The 15,529-nt window shown below is 47.9% G+C and overlaps 1 protein-coding gene across 1 annotated transcript in view; it reads right to left on the minus strand.

The window, feature by feature from the left end:
• Window positions 1-7,049: 7,049 nt before the first annotated feature.
• TOP1 (DNA topoisomerase I) overlaps window positions 7,050-15,529 on the minus strand; it is an 85,301-nt gene continuing 76,821 nt past the window's right edge. The window contains exons 16-21 of the mRNA XM_077831922.1: window positions 15,177-15,245; window positions 14,235-14,349; window positions 12,870-12,997; window positions 11,146-11,240; window positions 9,865-10,014; window positions 7,050-8,492 (exon numbers count right to left, since the gene is read on the minus strand). Of these exons, the coding sequence (XP_077688048.1) occupies window positions 8,390-8,492; window positions 9,865-10,014; window positions 11,146-11,240; window positions 12,870-12,997; window positions 14,235-14,349; window positions 15,177-15,245 (660 nt within the window). The 3' untranslated portion in view covers window positions 7,050-8,389. The remainder of the gene's footprint in view (window positions 8,493-9,864; window positions 10,015-11,145; window positions 11,241-12,869; window positions 12,998-14,234; window positions 14,350-15,176; window positions 15,246-15,529) is intronic.

Below are 15,529 nucleotides of genomic sequence, written 5' to 3' on the forward strand. Positions count from 1 at the left end.
GACTTTTAAAGCTCATCTGGCAAAGGCACATGAAAATGTAAAAACAAAGACTAGCCTCATCCCAAAACTTTCTGGCACTCGGGATGACGATCCACCCACACTTGGAACAGGGACTCTAGTACTGGTATATTCAGTGGCTGAATATTGCGCACTCGTCTCTGCGAGTAGCTCACTTACCAAATCGCTGGATGTACAGCTTAATGCTGCTATGAGAATCATAACTGGAACATGAAAATCAAGACCCATTCAATGGTTGCTCACTCTGGCACATACACCCCGCCTAACATTCACACAGAGAAAAAGAGTCTCCCCCCGCCCTTGTGGGTGCAATCAAACCATGGCCAGCTTGAACTTACCAATTCATGAGGACCTCCAGAACCTTCTGAAGACACACCTGAAATCTTGCAAGCCTTTTTGGGGTTGGGCTAAATACTTAAAGTGTCCACATGCAATCCTAAGGTGCCCTGGGAATAATTCTGGGATAATGCTCATGTCCCAAACACATCTGATGGCCGCCACCCCCCAAAACAACTTTGAGGCTTCAACCTACCCTGGAAACAGTGGTTGACTTTGAACCATTCCAGAACATCGCATGGAAGATGCTGTCATCTCTTACACATCTGGGAGATGAGAGACAGTGCACAATGTGACTGTGGACACCAGCTGCAAACTATAAATGCATGCCCACTTAAATCATTGGCTGGAAGCATCTCAGGTTTGCACCAAGCCACTTGTGAAGCTACTCACTGGCTCAGTAATCTGAACGTGGTTATGTGAACGTTGCTCATCACCTCTCTTGCCATATGAAAGACTGCCCCAGCCCTGCAGACTCAGAACCCCTTCTAATAATGAATTAAGCATTGTGACTAACATCTTTCACATGTGGTTTGTGCTTTCTCTCATCCCAGGGGGAAAGTTGTGTGTGCAGTGGAGTGTTTTGTTTTGGTAGGGTGTTTTATTTTGTTTTTCTTAAACACAAACGTACACGCTGCTATGTGTTAGAGAATGCAAAGTCAGAAAAGTGCACCTTGCACTTTGGAGCAGAAGGTGAGGTTTGAGACGTCCTTTGTACCTGTGGGAAGTCTCTGCGGTCTGGGATCAGCCCAGCTCAGAAACTTCTGTCTCTTGCACAGGTGGCTTCATGTCGAAAGTTCTGTTGTGCCCAAGGAGAGACTTTCTGACTGTCAAAGCATCAGTAACTCACAAGGAATTTGCAGTATTGCCAACCCTAAACATTCAAAAATCAGGAGTCAGACCCCAAAGATATCATACAACTGGCCACAAAATATATAGTCTTTTTTTGGGAGGGGTGGGGGGGTGGGTCCGTCTTGATTTTTGACCTCCTCTTGCCCCGCCAGGTGCTGGGTGCCTGTGGGTGAGAGACAGACAGACACCTGGCCCCTGCTGCCAGAGTTCTCACTGATGCTTGAGTGCCGAGCTTCCAGCTTCTCCCCACACCCCACCTCCTAATTAACTGTCTCCTCCCAGCTGCATCACTACTCCTTCTCCAGCTCAGAAATTAATTATGCATCCCCTAAGTCCCCACATCAGTTCTCCCCCGGCCCCAAACCTGCTGCTCCTGTAGCGCCAGTTGCTCTCCTCTCCCTGCCCCCAGACATGGGGTTGCAGGGATGAGGAGGGGGAAGCCAAGAGCTGACGTACCCATTGTCCATAGGAGAGGAGGAGGACTGGAGCTGGCCTGAGTGACTGGGCTCTGTCTACTCTCCCCTCCCCTCCTGTCAGAAGGGAGTCAGTGGCTCCCTCTCTCCCGCTTTCCCCACAACCTCCTCTTGGCTTGGGGTGGGGGAGCTCTGCCTTCTTCCTGCAGCAGCTCTGAATGGTGGCTCTTCTCCAAGAGGTAGGCAAACGCAGACGACATCCAATCAGAGGGAGCTTTTCCCCTAGGCAGGGCTGCAGTTCAAGAGAGGGCTGGAGCTTCTGGCATCATAGCTAGGCTGGGCCCCTTGAGAACTGGGAACACTGTATCTGCTTGACAGCACATGGCAGATGGAGGATGCTGGTGGGGTGCACAGAAAACAGAGCAAGCTGGTTCACACAGAGCCCCAGGGGGAGATTTTCCAAAGCTCCCGAGGGATTAAGGAGCACACGTTGCATTGACTTTTAGTGGGAACTGGGCTCGAGTCCTTTAGGAACTTTGGAAAATGCCTCCCCCAAATGTGGAACTAGACAAGTGCCTCGAGTCACTTTGGCCGAGGGGAAGAGCACACTGCCTCCTGCTGGACAAGTTACTTCCAATACGCTGTGTCCCGAGAATGGCAACAGCTCCCCCCACCCTGGTGCACCAGGGCTCAGAGAGCAACCTCAATGACACACGTAGCTGCGGGAGGATGTGGGAACTGAGCCATGGTTTAGCCTTTGGATGCAAGTCACTTAACCTCTTTGGCCCTGATGCAAAGCCAACTGTCGACAGTGAGAGTCTTCCCTCCTTGACTTCAGTGGGTTTTGGATCAGGCCCTGTGGGGCAGATTTTCAAGTGCTCAGCATCTACCTCTGGAGACAGATTTCCGAGAAGCTCTCCTATTTCCAGAAACACTCAGCCTCCAGCAGCAACCAGTGTGCTGAGACCTGTGTCTAAACACCCTCCCCTTATTTAGCTGCCCAAAAGGGAACTGAGCTTTTGAAATCTGGGCCAATGTCTCTCTAGTTTCCCTATCTCTGAAATAGGGATAACTCTGTAACCACATCACAGGGATACAAGGTGGATTAATCAGCATTTGTAACAGTGCTTGGAAGATACCAACTGTCAGGGATATTTCTCTAAATAAGAGGGTCACGGCTTGGTCACTCACTTGCTTCTATTATTTTGGATGCATACAATGTCTTCTCCTCCCCTGACCCTAAAAAAAAAATAAATAAAAAAATTTGGTCCTTTGGCAACACTGGGCTTTCTTCACCTGTTTCTAAACTAGCAAAAGCCTGGCACTTGCTTTCATGTCCAGATACAGTTTTGTCAGCAAGTTCGGCAGGAACAAGAATGGGTCTTGCAATCAACAGCCATACACGCAGCAAGCGAAGGTCCAAGATATCACCACCTACAGTATATTTCAGTACCAGAAGTTCACGTTGCCAAGATCTGCGTCCAAACAATGGGCTAGTATCACTTTAAATTATTTCTGAATAGACTCGAACCCCTTGTGTTCTCTCACTTGGCAGCACTGATCACGTCAAGTATCATGTTTCATGCTGGAGAGGTCTTGGAGCTTTGTATTTCCTGCTTGCTTTCGAGCAGACAAAAGAAAGAGGGAATCCCCGGTGAGAAGCGCTGTTTCCCTGAAATATGGGTGATGTGCTCAGTAACCTTAGGCACCAGAAAATAATCCACTCCAGAGTCCTCAACTATTGGACAAAGGGGGGGAGGGTCTGCATATACAGAAAGGATATTTTTATCCATCCGTATTGTTCCAAACATGAGCAAGCCGGAAAGGCTCAGGAAAGCTATTTACAGAAATACGGACGTTCCAGTTCTCTTGGCATGCATTTTCTGCAGCGTGTGTTTGGTTTAAAAGGAAGCCTTCCGAGTAACCTGAAAGTCAAATCGCTGCAGCTACCTACAGACAGCAAATCACAGCAAACAAAAAAGCCTTTCTTGAAATATAGCAAAGAATAATTCAGGCAGGAAGCCATGCTTTGTCTTCAGGCTGCTGAAAGCATGGACTTACTGAGGGGTTATTCCTAGTAGAACACACTGGATGTTGAAATTGGCTATACTCTGACTCACAGTGTTTGGAAAAAAAAAACAAAAAATCATTAGGGTCATTCAGATTTGATGGAAAATGCCTGCAGCCTGGAGGATCATCTGGGCACGGGTGGCATGGTCATCAAAACCAGTGGGTAGCCCCAAAATCATGATGCTTTCCCCACAGATCTTTAGAGCACTCACAAAAAGCAGGAGCATTCCTGTAGAGTATTCCTCCACAATACTCTCAGGGCCCCAGCCCCTCGCAGCAGGCAGCCTGTGGGACAACCACACCTCGGCCAAACCCTGGAATACAAGTGGCACAGTACAGAAGGAAGCCCGACTTTAACTTACATGGGGAAACCCTCACACGTCTTCCTTGCCTCCCCACCCTTCCCTCATGAAGCCAGAAGGGTGTCCAAAAGGGAAATGATGCAATCCTGATCCAATTCCCCCCTGCCTTGGAGTGAAATTTGTCCAAAGCACTGCTATTCAGCAAATGGAGAAACTGAGGCACAAAGAGGTGAGGACACGGCAAATCAATGGCTAAGCCAAGAATAGAGCACCAGGTCTCCCGACACTCACCCCACAACTCCACCAACAGACTGCACCATATCAGAGCCTTCAGCATTTCTCCTGTTGTGAGTTCTGCACTGGACAGACTGGAGCAGGTGCTCCAACGTAGCTGGGGTTAGTCCTTTCTCTGCGACACCCCCCCCCGAATCACACTGCTAGTTTTATCACATCCATTCAAGTTGCTGCATGTTCACCATTTCCTCCCACTAGTAGGTCTCTGAGTGAGTTCAGCATTGGGAAAAAGTGCCAGTCTGGAGCCCTCTGTCCTGCAGCCAGTGGCCGGACAGGCTTCCAAACATGGGGCACAGCCCAAAGCCTAGTGTGTGGGGAGCAGCTGTAGGGGTGGGAGGGCAGATCGGCTTCCTTAGCCTTTCCCCCCGCCCCGAAGCTGCAGATCATATACGGGGTGCAGTGCTGAAGACCATCAATGCAGAACTGGTCGAGACCATCACCAACTCAAACGCTAATGAAGTGGGGCAGGTGGCATTTGCTGGCCTGAGGAAAAATAAGGTACAAATGGAGTTTCCTGAAGTGTCACTCAATTCCCTGTGCCAAGGGTGGTAAGTTCAGGTCCCACGGATAGAATGGCGGCTTCTATCCAGGGCTGACGCTCTACAGCAGGGGTGGGCAAACTTTTTGGCCTGAGGGCCACATCGGGATTCCAAAACTGTATGGAGGGCCGGGTAGGGAGGGCTGTGCCTCCCCAAACAGCCTGGCTCCTGCCCCCTATCCACCCTCTCCCACTTCCCGTCCCCTGACTGCCCCCCTCAGAACCTCTGACCCATCCAACCCGCCCTGCTCCTTGTCCCGACCGCCCCCCCCGGGACCCACCCCCTATCCAATCCCCCCAGCTCCCTGTCCCGACTGCTCCGACCCCTATCCAGACCCCCGCCCCCTAACAGGCCCCCCGGGACTCCCATGCTTATTCAACCCCCTGCGTCCCCTGACTGGCCCCCACCCAGAACCTCTGCTCCATCCAACTGCCCCCTGCTCCTTATCCAATCCCGCCACTCCCTGCCCCCTGACCATGCCGCTCAGAGCAGCATGTCTGGCAGCTGCACTGCCCGCCCGGAGACAGCCCCACCGCTGTGCTGCCTGGCAGGAGCTTGCAGCCCCGCCGCCCAGAGTGCTGGTGGCACGGCGAGCTGAGGCTGCAGGGGAGGGGCCGGGGGCTAGCCTCTCCGTCCGGGAGCTCAAGGGCCAGGCAGGACGGTCCCGTGGGCCAGATGTGGCCCACAGGCCGTAGTTTGCCCACCTCTGCTTTACAGCCCTGCAAGAGCAGAGTGTGCCACCCTGTTCTTTGAGGCAAGGTGGATGCCCCCTGGTATTTGTTTCCAGTCTCTCTCTAGAGGAAGTTAAGGAACCGAAGGGACTTTTTGTAGAGGGCCAGGAAATCTCCTGTCACCCGGCCTACACTCCTCTTCTACTCCAATAGCTTAAAGCACCCATGGCGGCATGAGCCATTGCTAAACCCATAATGGCTGCTCCATTCCCCAGCAGTGCACCACATCTCCCATTCGACAACTCACTGCTTTCCAACACTCCCACTTATCTGTTTCACTCCCCTTGTATAGCCTGCACACAGACAGGAAAGCCTTCAAGAGACCAGCCTCATCTTGAGACTAAATCTCCAGAGGACAGCCCTGCATTGTACAATGAACTCCCACTGACTGCAGGGGCAGCTCTGTGCGTGGAAAGCTTGCAGGAGTGGGCCCTTGGAATGGAATGATCATTTTTAACCAGACACTCATGTTTTCACATACATACAAATACACTCAAATCCAGGCAAATCCAGTCTTATAGCAAGTGTAAGAAGGGAAGCTGTAGGAGCCATCCAGCATGACAGTGTACAGCAGGTTCAGCCTTGGTGAAAGTCAGATCATCTCTCTGTTGTCTGTCAGCATTACCAAGACTGGAACAGAGGAGGAACAGTCGACTGAGTTAAAATGAAGTAATAATCCTGTATGGCCACCCCTTTTTCTTGAGTCCCCACCCTCCAACTGGACTGCAGAGTGCTGTACACTCCCCCCCCCCAGCACTGGGATGAAATTCAGCACGCCGCAAACACTACACAATAGCTAGGAAGACAAGTGAAGACTAGTTAGCCAACACAATGCACAAGGAACAGTTTATAAAGGCAGCACAATGACAGAATGTCAAGGCAAACACCTTTGACTGTGGTAGAAAATTCGACGGGATCCAAAGACCACTCAATCAAAATCTCAATTTTAGAGCTCATCAAAAATCTGGCCCTTCCAGGCACACAGTGCCCCAGTACCACACCAGGCCACAGTTTCAGAGGGTAGAGTGCCACCTACTGAATCGCCAAAAGCAATTTTTGTAACACATGGTTTTCTTTGAAGCTCTCATATCCATCTACTGACCCAGCCTAAGAACTATGTTTAGTCTATGAGCTGCAATGAGATTACAGCTTGAGGTGTTCTTTGTGTAATGGCAGTGACCCATTGTGCTAGGTGCTGTATAAATACAGTGAGAAAATCTCTGTCCCCAATCTAGACAGACAAAGGGCGGGAAGGAAGTCAGAGGTACGGGTGAAGTGATTTCCCCAACGGTTACACACTAGACCAGTGGCAGAGCTAGGAGTACCCCACAATTGTCCTGACTTCCAGTCCAGTGACCATGTTATGGCAGCTTGCACATGTTGAGGAGGAGGGATAGCATGTTGCTTTGTTGCACCTAAGCCACACCGCTCACTGCTGGAGGCTGCTGTTGGCCCCCGTGGGTAGTTGGATGGAAGAACACACAAACGCCAACGTTCGGTTAAGTTGTAGGAATTTATTTTAAATAACCTACAGTTGATTAAAAGGGAATTCATGATAAAAATAGAAGATACTTGTTGAGGAAAGACTGCGGGAAATGGTCTTCTCACACACACTAAGCTAACAATGCCTCTAAAACTAATGATTATAGCAAAAAAAAAAAAAAAAGGTTTCACATTAAAATTCTGCTTTTTAATTTTTAAAATTTTTGTACACAATTACAAAAGAAAAAAATAAAAGCCCTAAAATCTTGATTATTTTTCCTTTTTTGGACCAATGCTCATTTCCCTCGAAATTTATTGACCTGTGAAACTTCTTTTTACACAATAAAATCTTTCAAGTAAAAGAGGGGAGGGGGGTTAAAAAAAAGGGGGGGAAGCAAAGAAAACAGTCTGCCAAACCTAAAAAGTGGGTATTCTTGAAGTGTATAGAGCATGCTCAGAACAAAGGATGATGGGAAAATTGTTTGTCACTGATTTCATTTCTCCTCAAATTCCACACTCATCCCTCCCCCCCACACTCATCCATCCCTCCCCATTTCCCCCCCAAAATCTACACGATCTTTAAGATCAAGAAGAAAAACGTTTAAATATTTTAAAATAATTAAAAGAAATAAAAATTCACATTTAAAAAAGAACACTCAAGTCAGGAAGCATCTTCCCATCATGCTTTGCTTTGAACAGATGTGGTGGGTTGTTTTGCGTTTTTATTAAATTCATGTTCCAATGCCACGATTGTTTTGAGTAAAACCAACAAAAAAATAAAATAAAATAAAAGCAGGTACCTCCATGACCATCGTGACAGCTGTGTCAGGTGCGTTGGGTTTTAAAATTTTGTTAAATTCCTGAAATGGGGCAGAGGGAGGGGCAGGGGTTTAAGGAGTCCATTTTCTATTAAAATATAGAAGTTATTGCAAAACCCTAACTGTAAAAACGCACCAATATAATTGGATTTTGTATACAGTAGCTAAAGATCCCCCAAGCTCTTCAGTGTAATGATGAATTTGCCTGGTGGAAGGTTGACAAATCCCCCATCCACTTGCCCTGCCTCGAGAGAAACAAAACAAAACAAAACCAAACCAAACCATACAGCTAGAATTTGGATCTCTGAAACATTTTTAAATAAGTTGTCCATAGGACAACTGGCTCAGCTCCTTTATAATATTTCCAGGTTTATCTTTTCTCAAAGATGTTGGTTTCTTTGTCTGATGCTCGCTTGCCCCTCCTTACCCCCTCCCCCACAATTAGGACAAGTAAGGCTCACAGTTTATCAATCTCCCTAAAACCAGGCTTCCCCCCACCCCTTTTTCCATAAAATCCAGCTCATTAAAAACAGGTTAAAACTCATAATCTTCGTCTGCCATGTCAATTGCCCAGGCAAATTTCTCTCGTTGGGTTTTGTTATAAATCTTCTCTACAGGAATCCCCCACTTCTTACACCTGAAGGAGAGAAGGAGACAAAAGTTAGTCACCCATGCTCACAAACATGCTCTCTTAATAGGAGCACCTGTCCGAGGATCATTATTCTTTTCGCTCCAATGCAACGTTTTTCCTGTTCTCTCCTGTGCCCTCCTACTCACTGGCTCACACAAAGCTGGTCCCCCCCAGGTTGGATCCTCCCACCAGTCTTGCCAATTCTTGACCAACTCAGCTTGCTGCTAGCTGTCCCGCTCCTTAATATTTGCAAAGAGAGGCTAGGCTAGGCTAATCGGGGACAGGACTCCATTGTGCTTGGCCTGGTACACAAAAGGTATACGACACAGTGCTCGTGTCAAAGAACTTACAACCTGCTACTCCTCCTTCCCAATCTCACCCACTACCCACCCTGCCTGCTGCAGATTTACCTCCCTTCCCACAGTCCTCGAGGTCACCGACATGCCAAACTCAAGGGCATGGGCACCCTTATCTGTCCCCATCACTGTTATCACAGGTCACGTTTGAGACATTACTGCACAACATCTTTCCGATGCCACATGGCAGGCTCTGCAGCTAGCAAGTCCAAGCTGTTTTAGTCACTCGGAGTGATTACTTTGGGATGGGATTTAACTCACAAGGATAACGCTCAAGTTGCAAACCATCCTGCAAGTGCCAGTAGCAAAGGAGATGTTAGGATGGCTAATGGAGATCACAGGACAGGTGTATCTTTGCTAAGAACCATCCAGGCTGCTGAAGAGTTTTTTTATCTTGTCTATATGGATGCATTGAAAGCATAACGGAAATCTCTTGGCACCAGCCACCTCTTCTCAAACAGAAGCCTTTGCAGTAGGAATTTCTAATACCGTAGGCAATTTAAAAGGCTGAATTCACCATTGACTGCAGAATCCCCAACTTCTGTGTCTGACAAAGGTTAGATTGAGACTGTCCACATCGCAAGCCACTTCCCATACAAAACTAGCATGATCGCAGTGTCTGCTCAGAAGGGGCTCAGGACTGAAATAACGAGCAGGATGAGGTGGCTGGCCAAGAGAAGAGAGATGTGCTAGGAGAGCTGAGGGGGAGGGGAAGGAAGTGTTCACAGCATGCCTGTCTCTAGCCTCTACAGATGCTAAATTAAGACACCAAAATGTAAGAAGCAACAATGTAACAGTCACTGCCCTTTTGGTCCCAGAGTCACTGTGGTTCCTGCTCTTAGAAAAAATGATTGAGGTCGGTCTAAAATACAAAAGATTCAGAGAGGCTGAGATTTCCAGGAGGGTCAAGCTACTGCCTGGAAACGGATTACTAGGCAGAGCTGTGCTAAGCCTCCCACCACTCTGGGACAGTGCACACAGCACAGGGGCAGGCGGGAATCCTTCCCCACATGGCAGCTTACCAGGCAACTGAGATCCTGGGATCCAGGTAGTTGAGTTTGGAGGTGCCCAAGGCAATTTGCTTGTTCTCCTCTCTGTCTGTGGCCTGAACCTCCAGCTTCATCAGCTGCTCCTCAATCCTCTGCACGGCTTTTTTCTTACTCTCCACTGTCCTGTGGATGAGGAAAGAATCAGGGAACTGTTCAGAAAGAGCTAGGCCTTCGTGGGGGTGCATTATTATCCTATGGGGATCCAAAGGGACCCTAGTAACTCGCACCTTCCCTGAAAAGATCCAGTGCTCGGCAAATGATACCAGTCAGCACTGAGGTGAAAGGTGACAACACTTTAAACAGTTCAATACACAAAATCAAGAATCTGGTATCAACTAAAGCTATTTGATAACGTTTTAAGGAGGCAGAATGCAGTTCCCCAAGTTGGAATTTGTCCAGGACTCTAGCGGTAACATTCCTATTCCCGTATAAAGAGAAACCCCAGTTTAAAGCCAGGCAGTCCACTCCTGCATGAAGTGGTATGAGATCATCTATTAAGCACAAGAGCGCAGTATTCAGTCTGATCTGAAAGAGGGTCATTTTTCCTACTCTGTTTGTAGAGTACCCCCTTGAAAGTCTAAGTGCAAGTGTACGCTCCTATCTGGTTTTTGCATTCAGCACCCAACACGCTGCTCTGTAGTTTCTACTGGAGCAGACACTAAGATACCAACCATCTCCTACTCTGTGCACCAGAGGGAAAGCACATTGCTCAGCAAACTGCTTCCTGGGAGAGGTAGGTAGGTAGGGCCTGTGTGGCGGAGCAGAACAGAGAGAGGTTTGGACAAGTCATAACAGAATGATTTCTTCACAAGAAACTGAAAATTAACAGAGTGAAGACGGCCCACTCATAGGCTCAGAAGATGTGACCTGGGGATTCTGAGGAGTGTTCTGCACTCTCCTGTCACAGACATGCTTCCAGTCTCTCACTAAACCATCAGCCACATGCTGAGCTCATGGAAGCTTTGCGGGTGAGGGTATGTTTTGTGAAAAGCAGAGATCCATGCAGCTGGCTAGTGACCACGTAAGGAGCGACAATGACAGACTACATCGTGCTCCTCAGCTAGGTGGCCATTTGCTAATGCAGGCTCGAAAGCGTGGGGGGTGGGGAACAAAAACTCGGAGGATCATGGATCTGGAGGGAAGGGGGGAGGTATTTAAAGCAGCACCGCTGAAGTAACAATCCCGTTTGGGGCTGTTGCCCTGCGCTGCCGCGTGAGACCTCTTACAGCTTATCTGTACTGAAGCCAGACTTACTTTTTGGACTTTTCATCCCTCCGGACCTTGGCATCAGCTTTGGCGCTTTTCAGTTCTCTCCTGGCATCGGCTAACTGGTCCTTCTTGGCATCGATCTAGAAGAGGCAAAAACCCAGAGAGCAGGGTGGGAATTAGGAGTCACACCCACAAAGTGTGAACGACTACAGAAGAGGGGTTCGCTGACATCCAGGTCAACTGTACAAACCTCCTAGCAGATTCGCCACCTGTATCGAAGGGCCTGGGATTCAACCGGTGAAGTATATGTCTGAGTGGGACACGAGCCTGGGGCTTTAAATAAAACCTCACACACTGGGCCTACATTTTCAAAAGTGACCAGTGACTTAAGACACCATAATGGTGTCTAATTTGCTATGCACTTGCCCTCTGACAATCAAGCCCATCCAAGGTGAACACTGGAAAATGGAGTCACTCCAAATCACTAATCACTTTTGTAAAAATCGGGCCATTGGTATTTCAGATGTGTTGTGCACAGAGACCAGCTTGGGGACAGTGCAGAGGGGATTATCTTTGTCACAGAAAGGGGTTCCTGTGGCATTAGGAATGTACAGTTCCAACCAGAAGGTAGTAAGTAGGATAAGGCCTCTGGTTACTGCTCAGGAATTGGCATCTGAGCAAGGGAACTGAGTGGAAGTATAGTAGGATTTGACAAAGCAGAGCTGGCCAATAGCCCATTTAGTCAGTTAGCCTCTCTGAGTATGCTGGATGCAAACCAATAAAAATTCATCTAAATATACCATACAATCCCATGGAGGGAAATTTCCTGACCCCGGCTTGTGATCAGTTTATGCCCTGAATCATAAGGATTCCATGCTCTTGATATTTTTTGGAAGATTACAAGCACTGAATCTAGACAGTCAGTCTTAGCTTGGGATCTAGTAAGGTTTAAAGATTCCCAGCTCCTTAGTCCTCAACTGCTATTTTGAAACTCTCCTCCTCCTCCCAATGTAACAACTCAAGTCAGTTGTAAAAATCAGGGGTGGGGGCAGCCAGGTTAGGTGTTACAGAAGCAAGAGAACACCCTAATGCTAAAACAGAACACCTTATTGAGAGGGTTATTTTAAAGTCAGGCTGTGAACAGACCTAGCCACATTTTGACCTCATGGCCTTCGGCAGAAACAATCTGTAAAGGAAGAGGTCGAGTTAGAGGAGTAGAGTGCACTGCACGCAAAAGCTGAATTGATACAAAGGTCTACCAGGCCACTCTGAAAGGAGTAGACACCTGCTCTGGTTTCCTTTCAGGGCCACAAATCAGAGAAAAGGACTGTGGTTTTAAGTTAAGTGTCCTCAGCGTGCAAATCAGACTTTGCTGAGGGGAAAATGACATGTTGCAAGGAAGATATTCTAGGGACTTTTTTGGCTTACAAAGCCAGCTCATGACCTTGGCACCTGATTGGTTGGCTAGGGGGCAGAAAGTTAGCTGAGAGGTGGCAGATTTCGTTCTATCCAAGTGAAAAAGGGTGCTTGTGTCTCAGACAGTCTGTCCTCAAGTGGAAGATTTCTTTTTAAAAACCAGAGGACTCGTTACAAGACAGAGTGGTTTCAGACCCAGCCACACTAGCACTCCATAGGCAGTGGAAAGTGGACTCCCCTTCAGTGGGATTTGCTACACCGCAATTAGAAGCAAATGATGATACACCCACAACCAAAGGAAAAAAAAAGTGATTTCTAGCTCTGCCTTTAATCGAAAGGAGACTAAAAATTACCTTGGTTTGTAGATTCATCATGGATTTCTCAAAAGTCTTTGGTGGCGCCCTCTGGTGGTTACACAAAATAGCAACAGCTCTATTGGCACGATTATAGGAAAGGATCTTTGCTGGGATGTTATCATCCGCTGAAAAAGTCGAAAAGCAGGTGAAACAATTCTGAGAGGTTGAGCAGCCACGGACATGCGCCGTTGCTTTTACTGATTCATATTCACTAATGAGGCTAAGTTAGTCTGAATTCATCTCTAGTATGCCAGCCTCATTTAAATCCCAAACCCAAATTTTATTCTGGGACCAAGGAGTTAAAGATGCCATTTACTTCTCTTTGTGTACCACAGTCATGAGTAATTTCAGCAGAGAAGAGCACATCACAGTCAACAATGGAGAGGGACAACATATCTTGCAGTCAGAACAGAGTAAGTCAGTATTGTTCTTGATAGTACGTAACCTTGGGCCTGACACTTAACTGTGCTAAGCCGCCATTCCCCCTTCTGTAGGAAGGACGGTATCTCCTTGCCTTAGAAGGAGGGCTGGCTCACCCATGTCTTGTGCAGCATTTGGATGGATGGCGTTACAAAAATGGCCAAGTACTAATGTTGGCCTGCACATCTGAAGGGGGGATTTTCCAGGACACAGCCACTCTCCCTCTCTTCCGACCTCAAAGGGTCACTTCTAGAATTTTAAGTTTCATAAGATAAAAGACACCCATCAAGACAGTGGGAGGCAGGTAGGTCCTGGAGACCTAGCTGTGCTGGCTGCAGCACACCTGGAGATGATGGTATGAATGCACCAAGATGGCTGTAGGCCAAGTCTGCATCACCCCAGTCCTGGAGTCACTGGCCCATCCCCAGTGCAAGCCAGTAGCCACAGGGCTGTTTTGGCAGCTGTGGATTGGCTAGAGGCTGCAGATCCCTCAACAAACTCGCTCATGTCAGCCATGCCTCTTATGTTGGGGGCTGCAAGGGGAGTAGCATAGATCTAGAATAGCCAACCCTATGCCACCTGGCATTTTAAGGGAATCCCTAGGAAGCCGGTAAAGTCCTCTTTGAGGTTGCCTTGTGCCACTACAGTGGGACAATACAGCCTTGTGAGGGACCAGAATATACTTTCCCAATAATCTAAACACTTCAAGGGAGGTCAAACTTTGGAACTTAAGCCGAAAGAGGGGAGAGTTTTGGGAGAAATCCTAAGCCATGTTTCATCCTAAATAATTTGTCCATCCCGTTCCTAGGGTTTTGGGCCTCATTATCCAGCAAGACCATTTTGTACTCACTGAGGCACCCCGGGGATCCACCCCAAGGCATCACCACCACACAAATCATCACCACAAATGAGGCTAGGTGGTCCCAGACAAATAGCACTTACGGGTAGTGAGTTCTTTTAGCTGTTGCTGTAGCGTGATGGAGGCATTGTAAGTACGGAATACCTTGGCTGTCAGGCCCTCCATAAGGTCTTGAAGATGTTTATTTAAGATACTGGTCTAAGGGAGCAGAAAGAGTTTGAGGTTTCAGTCACTCCAGCATTAGGACTAGAATCCTTCTGAATATTTTCATCCTTGCTAGACTCACAGTCTTGCCATTGGACCAGAGGTTTAACTGTGAATTTCTAGGTACCCACACTATGATCCAGGCAAGGAGAATATGTAACCCATGCCTGGAACCTTGCCGTGTCTTCCTTAGGCCAATATAGGAATAATGGAATATGTGGTAGCTACAACTATTGACAAAATGAACAAGGGGCTGGGGCGGAACTGGGCTGTAGATCTGCATTGATGAAGACTAGGGAGGAGGAAGAACCAGCATCTGATGTGATCACTTGAATGAATGGCAAAGCAATTCTTCTTCCTTCACTGTTATACTTTTGGCCCCAATACGTGGGGGTGGGTCTGTCTCACCTCAGTAGAGGCACTCAGCTCCTTCACAGCGTTTAAGCTGATCTGAGTGTGTGTGTGTGGGGGTGGGTAGCAAGGCTATCACCTCACACGTCCCACGCCTCCTCCCCATGCTTAGGCTGCTGTTGCATAGCAACAAGCCCTTAGTCGGAGCAAGCCAGTCTGCTTAAAGACTAAGATTTTAGACCAGTCATGTAAATGGGCACATCCCTATGGAGACAGATGGCCATTGCCTCTGTGCCAGTCTTTGCCAGGCCCACTGGAAGGAGACAGATGAAATTGAGGCCTTCTCTGTGGCAGTACGATTTGCTATTGGCTGGCCAAAACAACAGAGCCATCGTACCACATTCGTCTAATAGCATAGTAAGAATCACTAGGGTTAGAGTAAGGAGCTCTGAAGCAGTATTGCTGCTTACATTGAGTCTGTCAAAGAGGTCATCCTCAGGCTGCTTGTTCTCCATGAACAGCTGTAGATTCTTAAAAACCTACAAGAAAGGAGAAGGGGAAAAAATACTTCACAAGGCAAAGCAAGGAGACTAGATGACTCTGGGGTTTGGGAATGGGATAGAGAGCCTTTTGCTTCTGGGTTCCCAGTTCAACAGTGCCTGAAGGTCATTACCTTCTAAAGGCTACCTGGTCATCCATGTGAGAAGAGTTGGATCCCATTCCAAGTGGACAGGTATCCACATCCCAAGTCACCACTCAAGCTTGTGCTAACAGTCTCTGCCCTGGCAGCAGAAGAGCCAAGGAGTGAATGGCCCATCTCACA

Source organism: Eretmochelys imbricata, chromosome 13 (assembly GCF_965152235.1).
Source record: "Eretmochelys imbricata isolate rEreImb1 chromosome 13, rEreImb1.hap1, whole genome shotgun sequence".
NCBI lineage: Eukaryota > Metazoa > Chordata > Testudines > Cheloniidae > Eretmochelys > Eretmochelys imbricata.